This window comes from Balaenoptera acutorostrata, chromosome X (genome assembly GCF_949987535.1).
Source record: "Balaenoptera acutorostrata chromosome X, mBalAcu1.1, whole genome shotgun sequence".
Lineage (NCBI taxonomy): Eukaryota > Metazoa > Chordata > Mammalia > Artiodactyla > Balaenopteridae > Balaenoptera > Balaenoptera acutorostrata.
This window is the reverse complement of record NC_080085.1, coordinates 112,325,867-112,341,246: the sequence shown is the minus strand read 5'-3', so window position 1 is coordinate 112,341,246 and position 15,380 is coordinate 112,325,867. Positions and strand designations below refer to the sequence as shown.

Below are 15,380 nucleotides of genomic sequence, written 5' to 3'. Positions count from 1 at the left end.
TTAAATGGTGATTAGCTTTGACTTATTATTATTGCACATTTAGTCAAAAGCACTATTTTGTTTAAATTTACAGATTGCAAGATACAAGGCTCCATTTCATCAGTTACGTATTCAGTATGGAACCAGCAAAGGAAAGAACTATACTGAGGAAGAAGATCGATTCTTGATTTGTATGTTACACAAAATGGGCTTTGATAGAGAAAACGTGTATGAAGAATTAAGACAGTGTGTTCGGAATGCTCCTCAGTTTAGATTTGACTGGTTTATCAAGTCTAGAACCGCCATGGTACGTATTCCTTTCTTACTTATTTCCTCCAACTTTTTCTTTTGAAAAATGTCAAATATCATACATCCTTTACTTAGATTCTCTAATTCTTAACATTTTGCCACGTTGGCTTTCTCCTCTCACTAGTATATGTGTGTATATACTTATACATACATACATGGCATCTGTCTATACATATAGAATCTATATATTGTACTCAGAAATACAGAAACATATCTATATTCAGAAATACAGATCTGTGTTTTATATTTATTAATCTATATACAGATCTATATTTCTGAACCATTTGAAAGTAAGTCACAGACATCATGAGTGTTCACCTCTAAATACTTCAGCATTTATCTCCTAAATAAAACTGATATTTTCCTACATGAGCACAGTACCATCATCCTACCTGAAAATATTAACATTGATTCAGTAATGTCATCTAGTATACAGTCCATGTACAAAATTTTCCAGTTGTCCCGAAAGTGTCTCTCATAGCTGTTTTTTTAAATTGATGAGCCAGTCAGGGTTCACATATTGCATTTGGTTGAGTCTCTTTATTCTCTTCAGTCTACAACTTTTTGTTTTTCATGACAATGACTTTTTTAAGGTACCCAGACTCATTTTGTAGAATGCCCAACATGTATCTCATTGTTTGCTCACTGTTAGATTTAGGTTAAGCATTTTCAGCAGGAATGCTGCCTAAGTGATGTGTATTTCTCATTGCATCACATCAGGAGGCTCATTATGTCAGGTTGTCACATTCTTGGTGATGCTGAGTTTGATTACTTGGTTAATATGCTGACCATCAGAGCTCTTCATTTTAAAGGTAGTTTCCCCTTTGTAATGAGGCAGGTGATACTTGAGACTGTGTGAATAACTTAATGATTTATTTTTAATGAGAAGGAATTGTTGCCTAAGTAGAGTTTTTATAAGAATATTATGAGACAGAATAATTAAGAAGAGATTTTCTTTTAGCTTCATGCAATTTACTGTTACTTTCTAACATGAATTGTGTTCCTGTTAAATCCTAGTGCTGCTTAGCAGTGTTCTTGCTGATATTGAAATAAATGCCACATGTTTTTAATGTTGGCATCGTCAGTCTTTTGTTAGCCGAGGTAATTAAGACAAAAGGAGATTCATACAGCCTAAACATTAAAAGTAACCAGAAACTAACAATCTAAACAGTGAACATTTTTCTTTAGTTTCTGTCTATCATAAATGTTTTCTTGGCCAAAAGTTCATAGGGGTGTGAAGCAATGCTGAACATTTTGTTTGACCCATTTTATATTTTCAGTTCAAGTTGAAGAAAAGAAAATTCTGAGTTGCTATATTGAAGATGCTAATTTTGGTGGATGCTTTATAAGATCAGATATTTCTTAAAATTTTAACACAAATTTAGAGGGTTCCTGGATTGTTATTAGAATGTGTCTATCAAGTTTATGGAATACATAATGCTAGGAGAGGTAGCAAATACTTTGGATCAAGCCAGAATCCAAAAGGAACTAGAGAAATTGGAATGATGAGTTGATTGAATCTCCCTTGCAACATGACAATTGTAGGGATGAATGTAAAGTGCTATACTTGTACAAAAGAATAGGAAGAGGTGTATATGTTAATAAGATACAGTAGGAAGAATTGAGAAAAGAATAAAAAAATAGGAATTAATCTGTAGCATGAAGGGCTGAGGTTGGATGTAGGGAAGAGTTGTTTGACAGGGTTCTTTGGATGGTTGAAATAGATTATTGAAGAACAGTGTTAAATAGCTTTCTATTAGCTTTGAAAATGAGATTCTATTTTGACAGTCTGAAGACTTTGGCAGTGAGCTAGTTGGCCTTTTAAGGTGCCTTCTAGCTCGGTGCATCTATGACCATGTTTAGCAGAGAACTCCTTTCAAAAGCCATGCATTTAAAATTTTTAGCCATTTGGGGTTTTATGCGTATAATGATCTAATTTAGAGTGGCATCAGCAGCTTGTAAAAGACAAATGCCCACCTGCATTTGTTGATGAATCATGTTTTCAATCATACATGCCCTTTTATGTGATGGAACATTTGCTGAATTTTGAGTATTATTTCAGTGATAGTTCACTAATTTTTTAAAAGGTTGCGTTTAATGCTGTTTTCAGTTTCTGGAAACATTAAACTAAAGCAGTAGGATGAAACAGATTCAAAAGAGCAAGGAAAATCTTATATTATTTGTAATACGAACATGACTGTAGAACTACATACATAACCTTATTTCATTTTCCGGGAAGAAACCCGGTGTATTATTAACAACCACTAGATGTCTCTGAACTCCCTTGTAAAGAATCTTTTCTTCCATCTTTCAACAAAACATTTACCTCTTTCTTTACCAAGAGGTTTAAATCTCTAATGTATGTTTTCCAAAGAGTGGATATTAACTACATACGTGATTGAAAAATGAAACTTTTATTTTGTCTGTTAAAAATGAAGACAATTCTGTCCTTAATTATGTTCTGGAAGGTGGAATTTATGATTTCTAAAGAATCTTTCAAAACATATAGTAGTTTATTTCATATTAAATATTTTAGTCCAGAGTTTTTGTTAACTTTTCTACTATATTATTTCCCTCCTAGTTGATGGACAATTTTTGCGTATATTTCTGGATTCAGAATATAAGTAATATATTTTAAAATATGCATGAATATATTTAGACCATCTTTTTGGAACATTTCATGACAATAAAAATCATTAGGGAATTAAAGAAATGGATTACTATTATTTCTAGATGATCTCTTTTCCCCTCATTTTAAATAATTGGTCTTGTATAGTGAATCACATTCACAATCTAGGAAGTGAAACTTCCCCCTTGAAAGAGGCATTTGTGATTTCCAAAATTAAAATAATTTGCTTCATTGAAAAACCCCATCTTAGAAATAAAAGAGGATGTAATTTGATTCATTATGTGAGTGTGTCACTGTGTTCAAATTAAAATTTTATTAATGATTAAACTTTCAACTTAGCTTACTAAAGAAGCTATCTTTAAAAACATAATCTTGCTTAAAGATGACTCTTTCCCAGAGACACCAATAAATAGTGTGAAATACTTAGGGAAAAAAAAGAAACCTTGGTAGTTATATTTTATTCAGAGATCTCAAAGTACTGAATTCATGGCTTCTGACTTAACAGTCTTAAAGTACTTAAAGGCATGAACCTCCACTTCTAAATATGCCGCATTTTGAAAGCCTTCAGCTAAAGGTTGAAAATTTCTTTGAGGCTCTTCTCCATTTAAAAATGCTGGCTATACAAAAGAGAAAATGAGTTTTAGTTCTGTTTCTCTGTGCTAAAAAGACTGTGATTTCTTTCTCTGAGAACTTGTGTGGTCTTTAAGTAAGTAATCAGTCTCTATTGAACTACATAAACGAGTAGGAAGGATATGATCAATTTAGATTTTTAAGCTCAGAGTACATGAATTGCCCTACCATTTTCCTTCTAAGAAAAAAATGTATTATAATGAGGTCTTAGTCTTAGGACATTTAAAAACTATCAGAATTAAAAGGACCTTTGCCAGATGACTGTAAGAGGAAAAGATAATACTTTGTATTTATATACTACCTTTTATACTATAAGGTTGCCAATCCCTTTACCAACATTAGCTCATTAATTCCTTTTAGGGAATGAATGTCAGGGCATTATCTCTGTTCATTTAGTGACAGACTAACGTGACTGGGAGATTTGAAAAGAATCTGAGAAGTCTAAAATACCTAGCACATAAGTTTACTGGAAAGGACATATTGAAAGTATCCAAAGTTTAATCAGTAATTCTTTGGACCTGCTTAGGTTCTTTTAAGTACTTAAAGGAGAAAAAGCAGAATTTGGCTCTCTGAAATAAAGAACATTTCTTGATATAGCCACTATGCTTCCTTTGCAGGGTTGCTTTGACTCTTAATTTTAGTTAAAAAATATTCTTACTTTTTAGCCTCTAGGAAGCTTTTTTCTTTCCTCTCCTAGCCTCGCAAGAAGCTCCGTGTACATAGCCTGTGGCCATGGACTTTAGAGTTGAATCAGGGTATTAGTAATTAGTTATTACAATTACCCTGCCTTTTGTAGTAGTTTAAATGAATTTTTTGGGTAGTATCACAGAGAGAGAATCACACACTGTTGTATACAATGTAATAAAAGTTTCATGTTATTGCTGTTTGTTTTCAAATCACAGCTTTATTATTAATGAAAATGTTCCTTATTTAAAATTAAGAACATGATATTCCTCATCAGAATTGTAGGAGAAAAAATACTATTTAGAAAATATCGCTATAGCTCTTTATTAGCTTGCTTCCCTTTTTATAGGTTTATCATTGATAGTAAACATTAACTAAATTATTAGTTCAGCACAGGATATTTGATAAATTATCTGTCCAGTCAAAGAAGGATTTTCTTTATAGATACTTTAGAAAAACAAAAGTCAAATTAAAAATTTTCCAACCTGTTTTATAGTCACAATAGCACTTTTGTTTGTTGCTTATGCAGCATAGCCTAGGAAATTTTATAAAGAAGGCCACTCATGATTTTTTATTTTGTGTATTAGTACTTAATTGTGTGATAACAGCTAATATTGATTTCTTAGAGCATTACATTCTTAATGAAGTGTGAGGATATGAATTAATACATTATTCACAAAATTGGTAAAATGTAAAATTAATGATGGGTTCTTCTTGACTGTAGAATTATGAAAATATTAAAATATAATTATGCTTATAGGGATATATTGTTTCCTAATGTGCTTGAAAGACTAAAATGTCCCTTTCAGCCTTAATTTTCAGAAAGGTCCTATATAGAGGTATGTACAGAAGGGGTTGTGTTGAACTTTGCCTTGAGGGTTAGGTCAGAGGAATGGCTTCATAGAAGAGGTCCTTCTTGGAACTGAGTCTTGAATGACCAGGAAGGAGTTGGCCCTGGGACTGTGGAAACAGCATGTGCAAAGGTAGAAACAAGCACAGCACATGCAAAAACTGCAAGTAGGTTGTGCTGGAGTGTGAGTAGGGAAGTCCTGGAAGATGAGGAAGGAGCTGGCAGCCAAATTACGAAGAGCCCTGTCCTTGGTATTGAACTTTGGTCATTATTCTATAGGAAATGGGGAGTCATTGAAAGATTTTAACAGGCCAGTGACATGGTCAGATTTACATTTTAGAAATACTGTTTTGTGGAAGTCGGCAAATGTCTACCTCAACTACCATATAGGCTGACAATTCCCAAATTTATATCTCTGTCTTTTCTCTGTTCCTCCTCTTCTTTTACTTCCCTTGGCTAATATAGCACTATCTGCCCCAGAGTCATTTTTTACTACTGCTCTCTTAACTTTCAGGTGCAAATGGTTCCACCTAAAAGTACCAGCATAACCCTTGCACAAAGTAGGCATTCAGTGAATAAATGAGCATGGAACTTTCGTACTTCAGTTTGCTTCTATCTCATAGACCACTACAGTTGGATCACATTTGGATAGAATGTGAAGAAATGTAGCAACGGGTTTGAGTTCTTTTTTCTTTTCCTTTCCTTTCTTTTCTTTTCATCTACCTTTTTCTAATGATAGACTTTACTTGGCTGTAATCCCTGCAGCTTTTGTTTGAGTAGCCAGTTGTAAATGTCATGTGTTTTATTAGTAACTATAGTGTTTGATTTAAGACTGAATTGTTCTAACAATCTGAAATATGATACATGCACTAACAGGAGTTTGTTTTATGTATTTATGTATTGTGAAGAGGTATGTGACATTTTACAAATAACGATGTTTAAGTAGCAGCAGTTAGGTAAAACTATCATAACATTTGATACTTGCTTAAGAAATATAGGATATATTTCTTAATTATTATTATTAGAATATATAACTCCCATCTAACTACCAGTGTGCGTGGGCCCTGAGATTTTAGTATAGAATGCCATTGCTTTTTGTTAGTATTGATAGAGGTTCCAAAGTGACAAAGAACCTAGGAAATATACCACAGAATGTATAGTTGAAGGTATCAACTCCCAAAGGTAAAGTATAGGGAGTTTATAAAAGAGCAAAGGAGAAAAAAACACCCATTTTGTTTTACTGAGAACTGTAGAAGAAGATTCTGACTTTATAGAACCACCTACCAATTTAGATGTGCAGATGTGAGTGCAATTTATTTATTTATTTTTTTGCTCTTGCTCATTCACCTGCTTTTGACTTTCAACCATAACGGGCAGCAACCTTCTGTCATTCAGACTTAGGCAGGCTTAGTGTCTAGGATTTTAGTACATAAGAAATGTAATGTGGAGTCTCTTTAATCTCTTTCAATAAGTCACTTCAAGTCTACTGATGCTTTCTGTGCCTTTTGAATTGATGCTTTGAAGCTGAGTGTTGGGGCAGAGGATGTTTGAACTTGGTGCCTGGCGTGATTGATATTCACCACACAGTACAGGGCAGCGCCACTTACTGCAAACATCCCATTATTTATTAAATAAAGGTAGAGATACATATCCTAGTATTCAAAAGTTGAAACTTGGGTGACTTTGCATTGAATGGAATTATAAACCATTAAAAAGATACGGAAAACCAAGGCAGACAGTTTGTTTAAAGTCAATCTAAAGACTGTAGTTTAAAACAGGGCTTGGCAAACTGCAGCCCTTTACCTGTTTTTGTATGGCCTGCAAGCCAAGAATGATTTTTACATTTTCAAATGGTTGAAAGAAAATCAAAAGACTATTTTGTGACGTGTGAAAATTATACAAAATTCAGATTTTAGTATCTGTAAAGTTTTATGGGAACCCAGCCACACGCATTCACTTATGCATCGTTTATGGCTGCTTTCATGCTGCAATGGCAGAGCTGAGCAGTCGTGACAGAGACCATGTGGTCTACCAAGCTGACAGTATTTACTGTTTGGCTCTTCACAGAAAGGATGTGCTGACCCCTGGTTTAAAAGAATGTGTAAGAAAGGTGGAAGGAAAGAAATAATATAACCAAGGGTAGGCATAAGTGTTATACAGTCCTTCAAGAAAAGTGTTAAATGAAGGATGGGTAAAGGGGGAGGCTGTTTGGCCTAAAAGAAGGATGTCTGGCAGGTCTGGTGGTAATTGCAGTGATTGTGATGGAGCCATGAGAGCTGCCTTGTAATATTTGAAAGATTGTCATACAGAAGAGGGGATCAGCTTGTTCAATTTGACTACAAAATTTAGACCTAGGGGCTTCCCTGGTGGCGCAGTGGTTGAGAATCTGCCTGCCAATGCAGGGGACACGGGTTCGTAGCCCTGGTCTGGGAAGATCCCACATGCCACGGAGCAACTGGGCCCGTGAGCCACAATTACTGAGCCTGCGCGTCTGGAGCCTGTGCTCCGCAACAAGAGAGGCCGCGATGGTGAGAGGCCCGCACACCGCGATGAAGAGTGGTCCCCACTTGCCGCAACTAGAGAAAGCCCTCGCACAGAAACGAAGACTCAACACAGTCATAAATAAATAAATAAATAAAAGAACGTTTAAAAAAGATGTTCAATATCATTAAAAAAAAAAAAAAAGTTAGACCTAGAACCGATTGTTGGGAACTATAAGGTAGTACATTGTAGCTTTGCATAAGGGAACATTTTTAACTTGTCCGAACGTGGGATAGACAGCCTTGGGAGGTAGTGAGTACCCCGTCATTGGAAGAATTCAGACAAGCTGAATAGCTAATTAGTAAGGACCTAGTAGAAGGGATTCAGCATCAACTTGAAAAATTTTTAAAGGTCCTTTCCAATCTTGAGAGTCTGTAATTTTATGAGCTCCCACTATTGAGACTCTGTATCAAGGGAAGATTTCAGAGTGCAAAATACACCTTTGATTACATGACTCCTCCTGCTTAACAATCATCAGTGAGATCCTTTTGTCAACTGAATTAAGTAAAATTGCTTAGTTCTTTGTTTTTAGCTTCTAGGTTCTTTGTATTTTGATTCAAACTTAGTCTTATCTATCACTCTTACCCTGCACAGCATTTCCCAAGTTGGTTTCTACCAAACATTGTTCCAGGATTTGCAAATACAGTAAGTCCCTTACATACGAACGAGTTCCATTCCGAGAGTGCATTCGTAAGTCCAATTTCTTCGTAAGTCCAACAAAGTTAGCCTAGGTACCCAACTAACACAATCGGCTATATAGTACTACTGTAATAGGTTTATAATACTTTTCACACAAATAATACATAAAAAATACAAAAAATCAAACATTTAAAATCTTACAGTATCGTACCTTGAAAAGTACAGTAGTACAGTATAATAGCTGGCATATAGGGGCTGGCATCGAGTGAACAGGCAAGAAGAGTTACTGACTGGAGGAGGGAGAGGAGGTGGGAGATGGTAGAGCTGAAGGATCGTCAGCAGTAGGAGATGGAGGGCAAGCTGCAAGATGGAACGCACGTTCGCATCTTTGGAAGTTCTCGGTTTGTGTGGAGGGGCCTTACTGTATACAATATGCAGAACAGGGTTCTGTGTTCAAATAAATTTGGGAAATGCTGATACTGAATCCTGCCCTTGACCCTTCCAATCTACATTAGAATGCTAAAAGCTCTGAGAAGTCCTGCCATGAAGAAATTTGTTTAACCTTTTAAAAATCTAGCATTTCCTGCGCATGTGTGAACACAAAGTACTTTTTTTTCCTTTGGCCACAGCTATTAACACTGCAGAACAGTTTTCCATTTGTCATTTTCCTACTCTCTTCTGTTGTCTTTATTGTTTTTGTATCTCCTCTCTTCCTCTTGTGTGCTATTTTTCTCCCTCCAATTTCATTCCTAAATCCAGCATGGGGAAATCGTGAGAGAAAGAGATAATTAGACTACAGAATTGTGGAAACAGTTTGAGAGCACATGAACCACTCCCTGTAATCCGAGGAAAATAGGAAGATTAAAAAGGTACAAGAATCTAGGGGAATATGTATGTGAAAGGCAAAATTATATAAGATAAAAGTGCTTTTGACATCATGAAATTTCTCATAGTCATTTCATAGTCACTTAGTTATTCAAAAAGTGAATCACTATTTTATTGGTAATCTGGCCTCCTTGTAATTTCTGGTGTTAGCTAGTGTTCTGTTTATGATACCATCTGTTTAGTTAGGCAGTCTTCAAGCATGTGAATAAAAGATGGGGTTGGTATCTTTAGAGAAAGTGGCATTACCTATGCTAGGAAGGTAACATCCAGACTCACTCATTCCTTGGTGCCTTTCTCCAGAGAGTTAGATTATTTTTCTGTCTGTAGTTAGTGACAGGTTAAAAGGAATGAAGGTAAGAACTTATTATACAGTCTATTTATAATCATTTTGAAATATTCTGTTTCACTGCATATGAGACTGTCTCAAAAGTATTAGTTTTTTTCTGAATCACCCATTATGAACCATGACTATGTATCTAAAGATATCTGCAGTCACAGGCAACTATTACTTATTGAGAATAATAATAGCCAGAGGGTATAGCTTAATGATTCAAGAATCAGCTTCACATAAAGACTCTATCTAGTCTCCCTAGAAACCAACAATCAAATCTCATCGGGGTCAACTTAGCCCTTTTTATAATAGATAAATTGAATAACATGCTGTTTAATTTGTATGTGTGTTACTGAATGAAGCTGTGAAGAGTGCTTGGTCTGCATATTAAAGATACCACTATTGTTTTGGTAAGTAAGGAAAATTCCAGTGTTATTTTTCCTAAATTATTTAACCTTGGGTAATTGAGGATGCACAAGAAACATGAATGTACCAGTGTCTTGTAAGGTTATTTTTAATAGTCAAACAATAATTTGTTAATGAAGAATTTTTTTCTGGCTAGACTATCTTTGGTTTTCTGCCTTCTTTTGGGCTTGAATTTTACAGAGTAGAAAATGCTTGAATAGTTGATAATATTTCTGTGTGCCATTTTTCTGGCTTTTATTTGGAAAGATAAAATGTATTTAAAAAATTTGCCATTTCTTAAAAATGTTAGATTGCCTAAGACCTAAATGTTCATTGCAGAAAATTTAGAAAATACATGCTAGTATAAAGAAGAAAATAAAAGTTACCATTGCTCCTACTTTCAGAAATAGCTGCTGTTAACCACTAGTAACACTGTATGTAGTTAGTACTCTCTCAGGTATTTCTGCTGTGTATATGCATATATAGTAAGATGTGTATGTATGTATAGGGTAATTGACAAAGTACCCAAAATTTAGTTCCCAGTACTTCTCTGCTAAAAATGGCACTGCTCTAAATATTGTTCTGTAAATCTTCATATACATCTCTTATTGCCTTACATTAAGTATCTAGGAGTGGAATTGTTCATTCAAAGAGTATGAAATTTTTAAGATGTATCATTGATATTCCCAAATTGCTTTCTAGAAAGATAGTATTTTAGTCTGCTTGGGCTGCCATAACACAGTACTGTAGATGGGGTGGCTTCAACAAATTTCTCATGGCTTTGGAGACTGGAAGTCCAAGATCAGGGTGCCAGGAGGGTTGGTTTCTGGTGAGGCCTTTCTCCCTGACTTGTAGATGGTGTCCTCTTGCTGTGTCCTCACATGACCCTTTCTGTGTGAGTGGAGAGAGAGAGAGAGAGAGAGAAGAGGGATCTCTGGGTGTCTCTTCCTCTTGGAATACCAGACCTATCGGATTAGGGCCCCATCCTTATGACTTCATTTAACCTTAATTACCTCCTTAAAGGTCCTCTCTCCAAACACAGTCACATTGCGGGGGTGTTAAGACTTCAACTTACAGATTTTGTGGGGGGCACAATTTTTAACATTGGCATCCCATCATCAGTGAATGACAGCTCCCATTTCATCTTATTGCCAACACCGGATACACACACCACACACACACACACACACACTTGCATGAACGTGTCATTGCTAATTTAATAAATACATCATTGTTTTACTTTGCATTTCTTTGAAAAAGAATTTTTAATATATGGACATTTTAATTTTTTATGAGTTTTTAAAAATGTTTATTTTATTTATTTATTTTTATTAATTTTTTTGGCTGCATCGGGTCTTAGTCGCAGCACACAGGATCTTCGTTGAGGCATGCAGGATCTTTCGTTATGTCACGCAGTCTCTTCGTTGCGGTGCTCGGGCTTCTATCTGGTTGCAGCATGCAGGTTTTCTCTCTCTAGTTGTGGTGCGTGGGCTCTGTGGTTTGCGGCACACAGGCTCTCTTGTTGAGGCACGCAAGCTCAGTAGTTGTGGCACGCGGGCTTAGTTGCCCCGCGGCACGTGGGATCTTAGTTCCCCGAACAGGGATGGAACCCGCGTCTCCTGCATTGGAAGGCGATTCTTTACCACTGGACCACCAGGGGAGTCCCATGAGTTTTCTATTCTTGTACTTGGACCATTTTTTGGTTGGAGTTCTTAATTGCCAATAAATCTACATTTTTATTTGAGGGTTTAGCTGTTTTATATTTTATCAGATATTTTTGCTTATACAAAAAAGAAATCATTTTTAAATGTTATTTATCCTTTGATATTAAACTTATTTACCTTTAAAAGACAGCAAAGTGTACAGGGTTAATATATATGAGCATCCATATTAATCATATGTTTAATGCTCACCATATGTTCATAAAAACTGTTTACAATTTGGATGCATTGATTTGCTGGCAGTGAAATATAGGTAGTGGCAAGGTTAATGCGGAATCTTTTCAGCTATTGTTGGCTCTGAATTAACAAATGCATCAGTGTTTCCTGAGACGCCCTCCTCAGAACTCTGATCCCACAAGATGTCCTTTGAGAAGAGAGTTCTGCTGTTTGAATAGCTTGGGGAATTGCTTGCTTCTTACATCGCCTACCCTAGTGGTTGGCAGTGCTCATGAGGAACTTAAAGGCTCTGAGCAGCCCTGTAGAAAAGAAATCTGTTTGACTTTTGTAAACTGAGTACTTCCAAAATGTGCTTTGACAATAGGACATCCTCTTATTTTTTTGTTTATGTGATTTTTGTTAACTTTTTGTTTCAAAATACTTAAGATTCACAGGAATTTGTAAAGAAATGTACAGGGAGGGCCCATGCACCCTTCACCAAGTTTTCCCAGATGGTAACATATTCCATAGATACAGTACAGTGTCACAACCAGGAAATTGACATTAGTACCATCCACAGAGCTTATTCAGATTTCATTGGTTATAGATGCACTAGTGTGTGTGTGTGTGTGTGAGGGGGTGTGCGTGTGCACGTGTGTGTAGTTCAGTGCAATTTTATCACACATAGATACGTGTAACTAGCACCACCACAAGACTTCCTTGTGCTAGCTCTTTATAGTCACACCCACTCTCCCCCCCCTTTCCCTAGCCCCTGGCAACTATTGATATGTTCTCCATTTCTAAACTTCTGTCATTTAAGAATGCTATATAAATGGAACAATACGGTATGTAACCTTTTGAGATTGGCTTTTTTCACTCAGCATCATTCCATTGAGGTTCATCCAGGTTGTTGCATATACCAATACTTCTTTCCTTTTTATTGCTGAGTAGTATTTCAAGGTATGGACGTACCACAGTTTGTTTACCCATTTACCCACTGAATGATATTTATTCACTTCTCATATTTTTGGTGGAATATACTCTGTATGAATATTGTTCTGAAGAATACCAACTTAGAAATTCTGTATCACAAAAATGATACAGTTAAAGAATTACCACTTTTTAAAGATTGTGCCGGGGTTGAAGAAATTAAAAGTCTTGTATTAATTGGTTTAGGAATTCCAGAGACGCTGTAATACTCTGATTTCATTGATTGAGAAAGAAAATATGGAAATTGAGGAAAGAGAGAGAGCAGAAAAGAAGAAACGGGCAACTAAAACTCCAATGGTAAAATTTTCAGCATTTTCCTAACTTTTAGGTAGATCCCATTTTTTTTACATAATTAAAATGCCTATATTATGTTTAATGCCATAGTGATACCTATTATAAAAACTGGTTTTATGAAATGCTGATTTGTTTTTGACAGAAAAAGAATTACACTACAACCACATGCTTCCTATTTGTTTGTAGAACATATGGTTAGGAACTCCCATAGTAACAGGGCTCAGTATTTTAAAAAAATTCCTCATGACTTTTAAGCAGAAGTATAATGCAAGTAAAATCCTTTGAATTGAGACTAAAGTTGTCATGGGGAGTAGGAGAGGGGTGGGGTGGGGTGGGACTGAGGTTGAAACTGGGAGTTCTGATTTGATCAAATAAGTTTTCTGATCTTTGTGGAACTATGAGTGCAAATAAGAACTCTGAGGAGACAGCAAAGCTTTACTTGGTTTACTTGGTAATAAGTTAACTGTTGAATAATAAGATGACTTAATTTTAATTCAGTCAGGTTGCCTTGTATAGTTACAATTTCAAATACTCTTTAATAGATCATATTATTTGAGTGTGGTTAAGTAAACTACCATATTTCATCAAGTCTAAGATGCCTTCCATTGTAAGACACAGCATTATTTTATGTGCCACTAGGAAAAACTGCTGCCAAGTAACTATGATTTGTCATCAATTATAGGATGCATCCCGATTTCAGAGATGCTAAAGTGGGAAACAAATGTGCATCATAGAATATATGAAATATGGTATGTTAACATCTGTCATAAGATTTAAAAAATAATACACTCATAAATAACATTTTTTTTCCCAGAAAACTCTAAGTATTAAGTAGTTCTTTAAGATAAGCATACATTTATAGTACCATGTGTAAGTAGAAACTTGATGACTATTTTTGATGGGTATTTTATGTCTTTTCTTAAAAAGAAACATGCTTGGAGGTTATTTTACATTGGGTTACATAGTTTGTTGGGCTATATAGAACATTAAATGTGAGTATAACATTTAAGTGAATATTCATGTTAAAATTTTTTTTTAATGCATTTACATCCTAGATTTAACATTGTTGGGCCATTTAAAAATGTGCATATTGGAGCAGAACATTAAATCTGTTTCCATTTTAGTCACAGAAAAGAAAAGCAGAGTCAGCTACTGAGAGCTCTGGAAAGAAGGATGTCAAGAAGGTGAAATCCTAAAGCCTAGAAATAAAGTTTTAAATGGGAAACTGCTATTTTCTTGTTCCCATCTTCAAATGCTAATTGCCAGTTCCAGTGTATTCATGGTACTCTAAGAAAAATCTCTTTGGTTTTGATTTCTTGCATATTTTATATATTTTACAATGCTTTCTACCTGAAATGTGTAGCTTTATATTTTATGCATTCTAGTATTTTTGTGTACTGTATTTTGTGCATTTCATGTCTTCATCAAAACCCTCTCAGTCCTTGTTCTTTTGAAGCTTGTGCTGAGGTTTTAGCTTTTCTATGTTTTATATGCCGCTGCTTTGAAAGAGAACCTAGATTCTATAGCTGTATTATTGTTGTTTCATACTTTAAATTTATATGGCTGTGGAAAATTGAATTAAAATGATTTGAGGAGAAAGACTTTTTCACTTCTTTGTTGCTTTCTTTTCTATTGAGTATGGGCTTGTACGTGTTACTGCATACTGTGATTAGCATAATAATTGTTTCTTTGAGGTCATCTAAATATTTTTTTCCTAAAGGAATAAAGGGTGAGAACAGAAAAAAATTTTAAAAACTAATATTTGATACTGTGCTTGCTGTCAGTATGCATTACATTTAAATTATTCTCTAAATATTCAAGTGGGAAAGTATAATAAAGAAACGTCTATAAGAAATTTAATTATTTCCTGTTTTTTGTGCAGTAGAAAATAGTTGTGTTTACTGAATTGAATTGCTCACAACTATGTATTTGGTTGAAAGTCAAAGCTTTGCTTGCTGACTTGTGCCTGATCTTTTGTCCCATAGAGCCAGTCCAGGGGAGTCTGGGTATAACACGTAGATTTATTAACAACTAAGTTAAGAGTATGAAGTAAGTGCTATGCATGCAGAAGCAAGGGGGAGGGTCTTCCATAGGAATACAAGTATGGTCAGATAACAGATGATCTCAGAGTGTCAGAGGTTTTGCACACCAAGAGCTTCTATCTTTCCCACACCGCAGACCCCACGCTGGGAGGCGATCTGCTCCACACAGTCCCTCAAGGCTCCAGGCTGACTGAGGCTCCACTGTTTTACAGCCGTACCATCTGGAACATGTGGCCCATTCAGCTGCCGCTGTAGGAGAAAAAGAGGCTGGAGAATCGCATATAGGCTCTTTATT

At 35.4% G+C, this 15,380-nt stretch overlaps 1 protein-coding gene across 5 annotated transcripts in view; it reads left to right on the top strand.

Moving 5' to 3' along the window:
* SMARCA1 (SWI/SNF related, matrix associated, actin dependent regulator of chromatin, subfamily a, member 1) overlaps positions 1-14,898 on the top strand; it is a 69,325-nt gene extending 54,427 nt beyond the window's left edge. For 2 of the 5 annotated variants that reach the window (XM_057538676.1, XM_057538673.1), the window contains 3 exons: positions 74-286; positions 12,936-13,077; positions 14,168-14,898. In XM_057538676.1, coding sequence (XP_057394659.1) covers positions 74-286; positions 12,936-13,070 — 348 coding nt within the window. In that variant the 3' untranslated portion in view covers positions 13,071-13,077; positions 14,168-14,898. Of the gene's footprint in view, positions 1-73; positions 287-12,935; positions 13,078-14,098 lie in introns of all 5 variants that reach the window. The other 3 variants (XM_057538671.1, XM_057538672.1, XM_057538674.1) reach the window with 2 other exon arrangements.
* Positions 14,899-15,380: the final 482 nt, after the last annotated feature.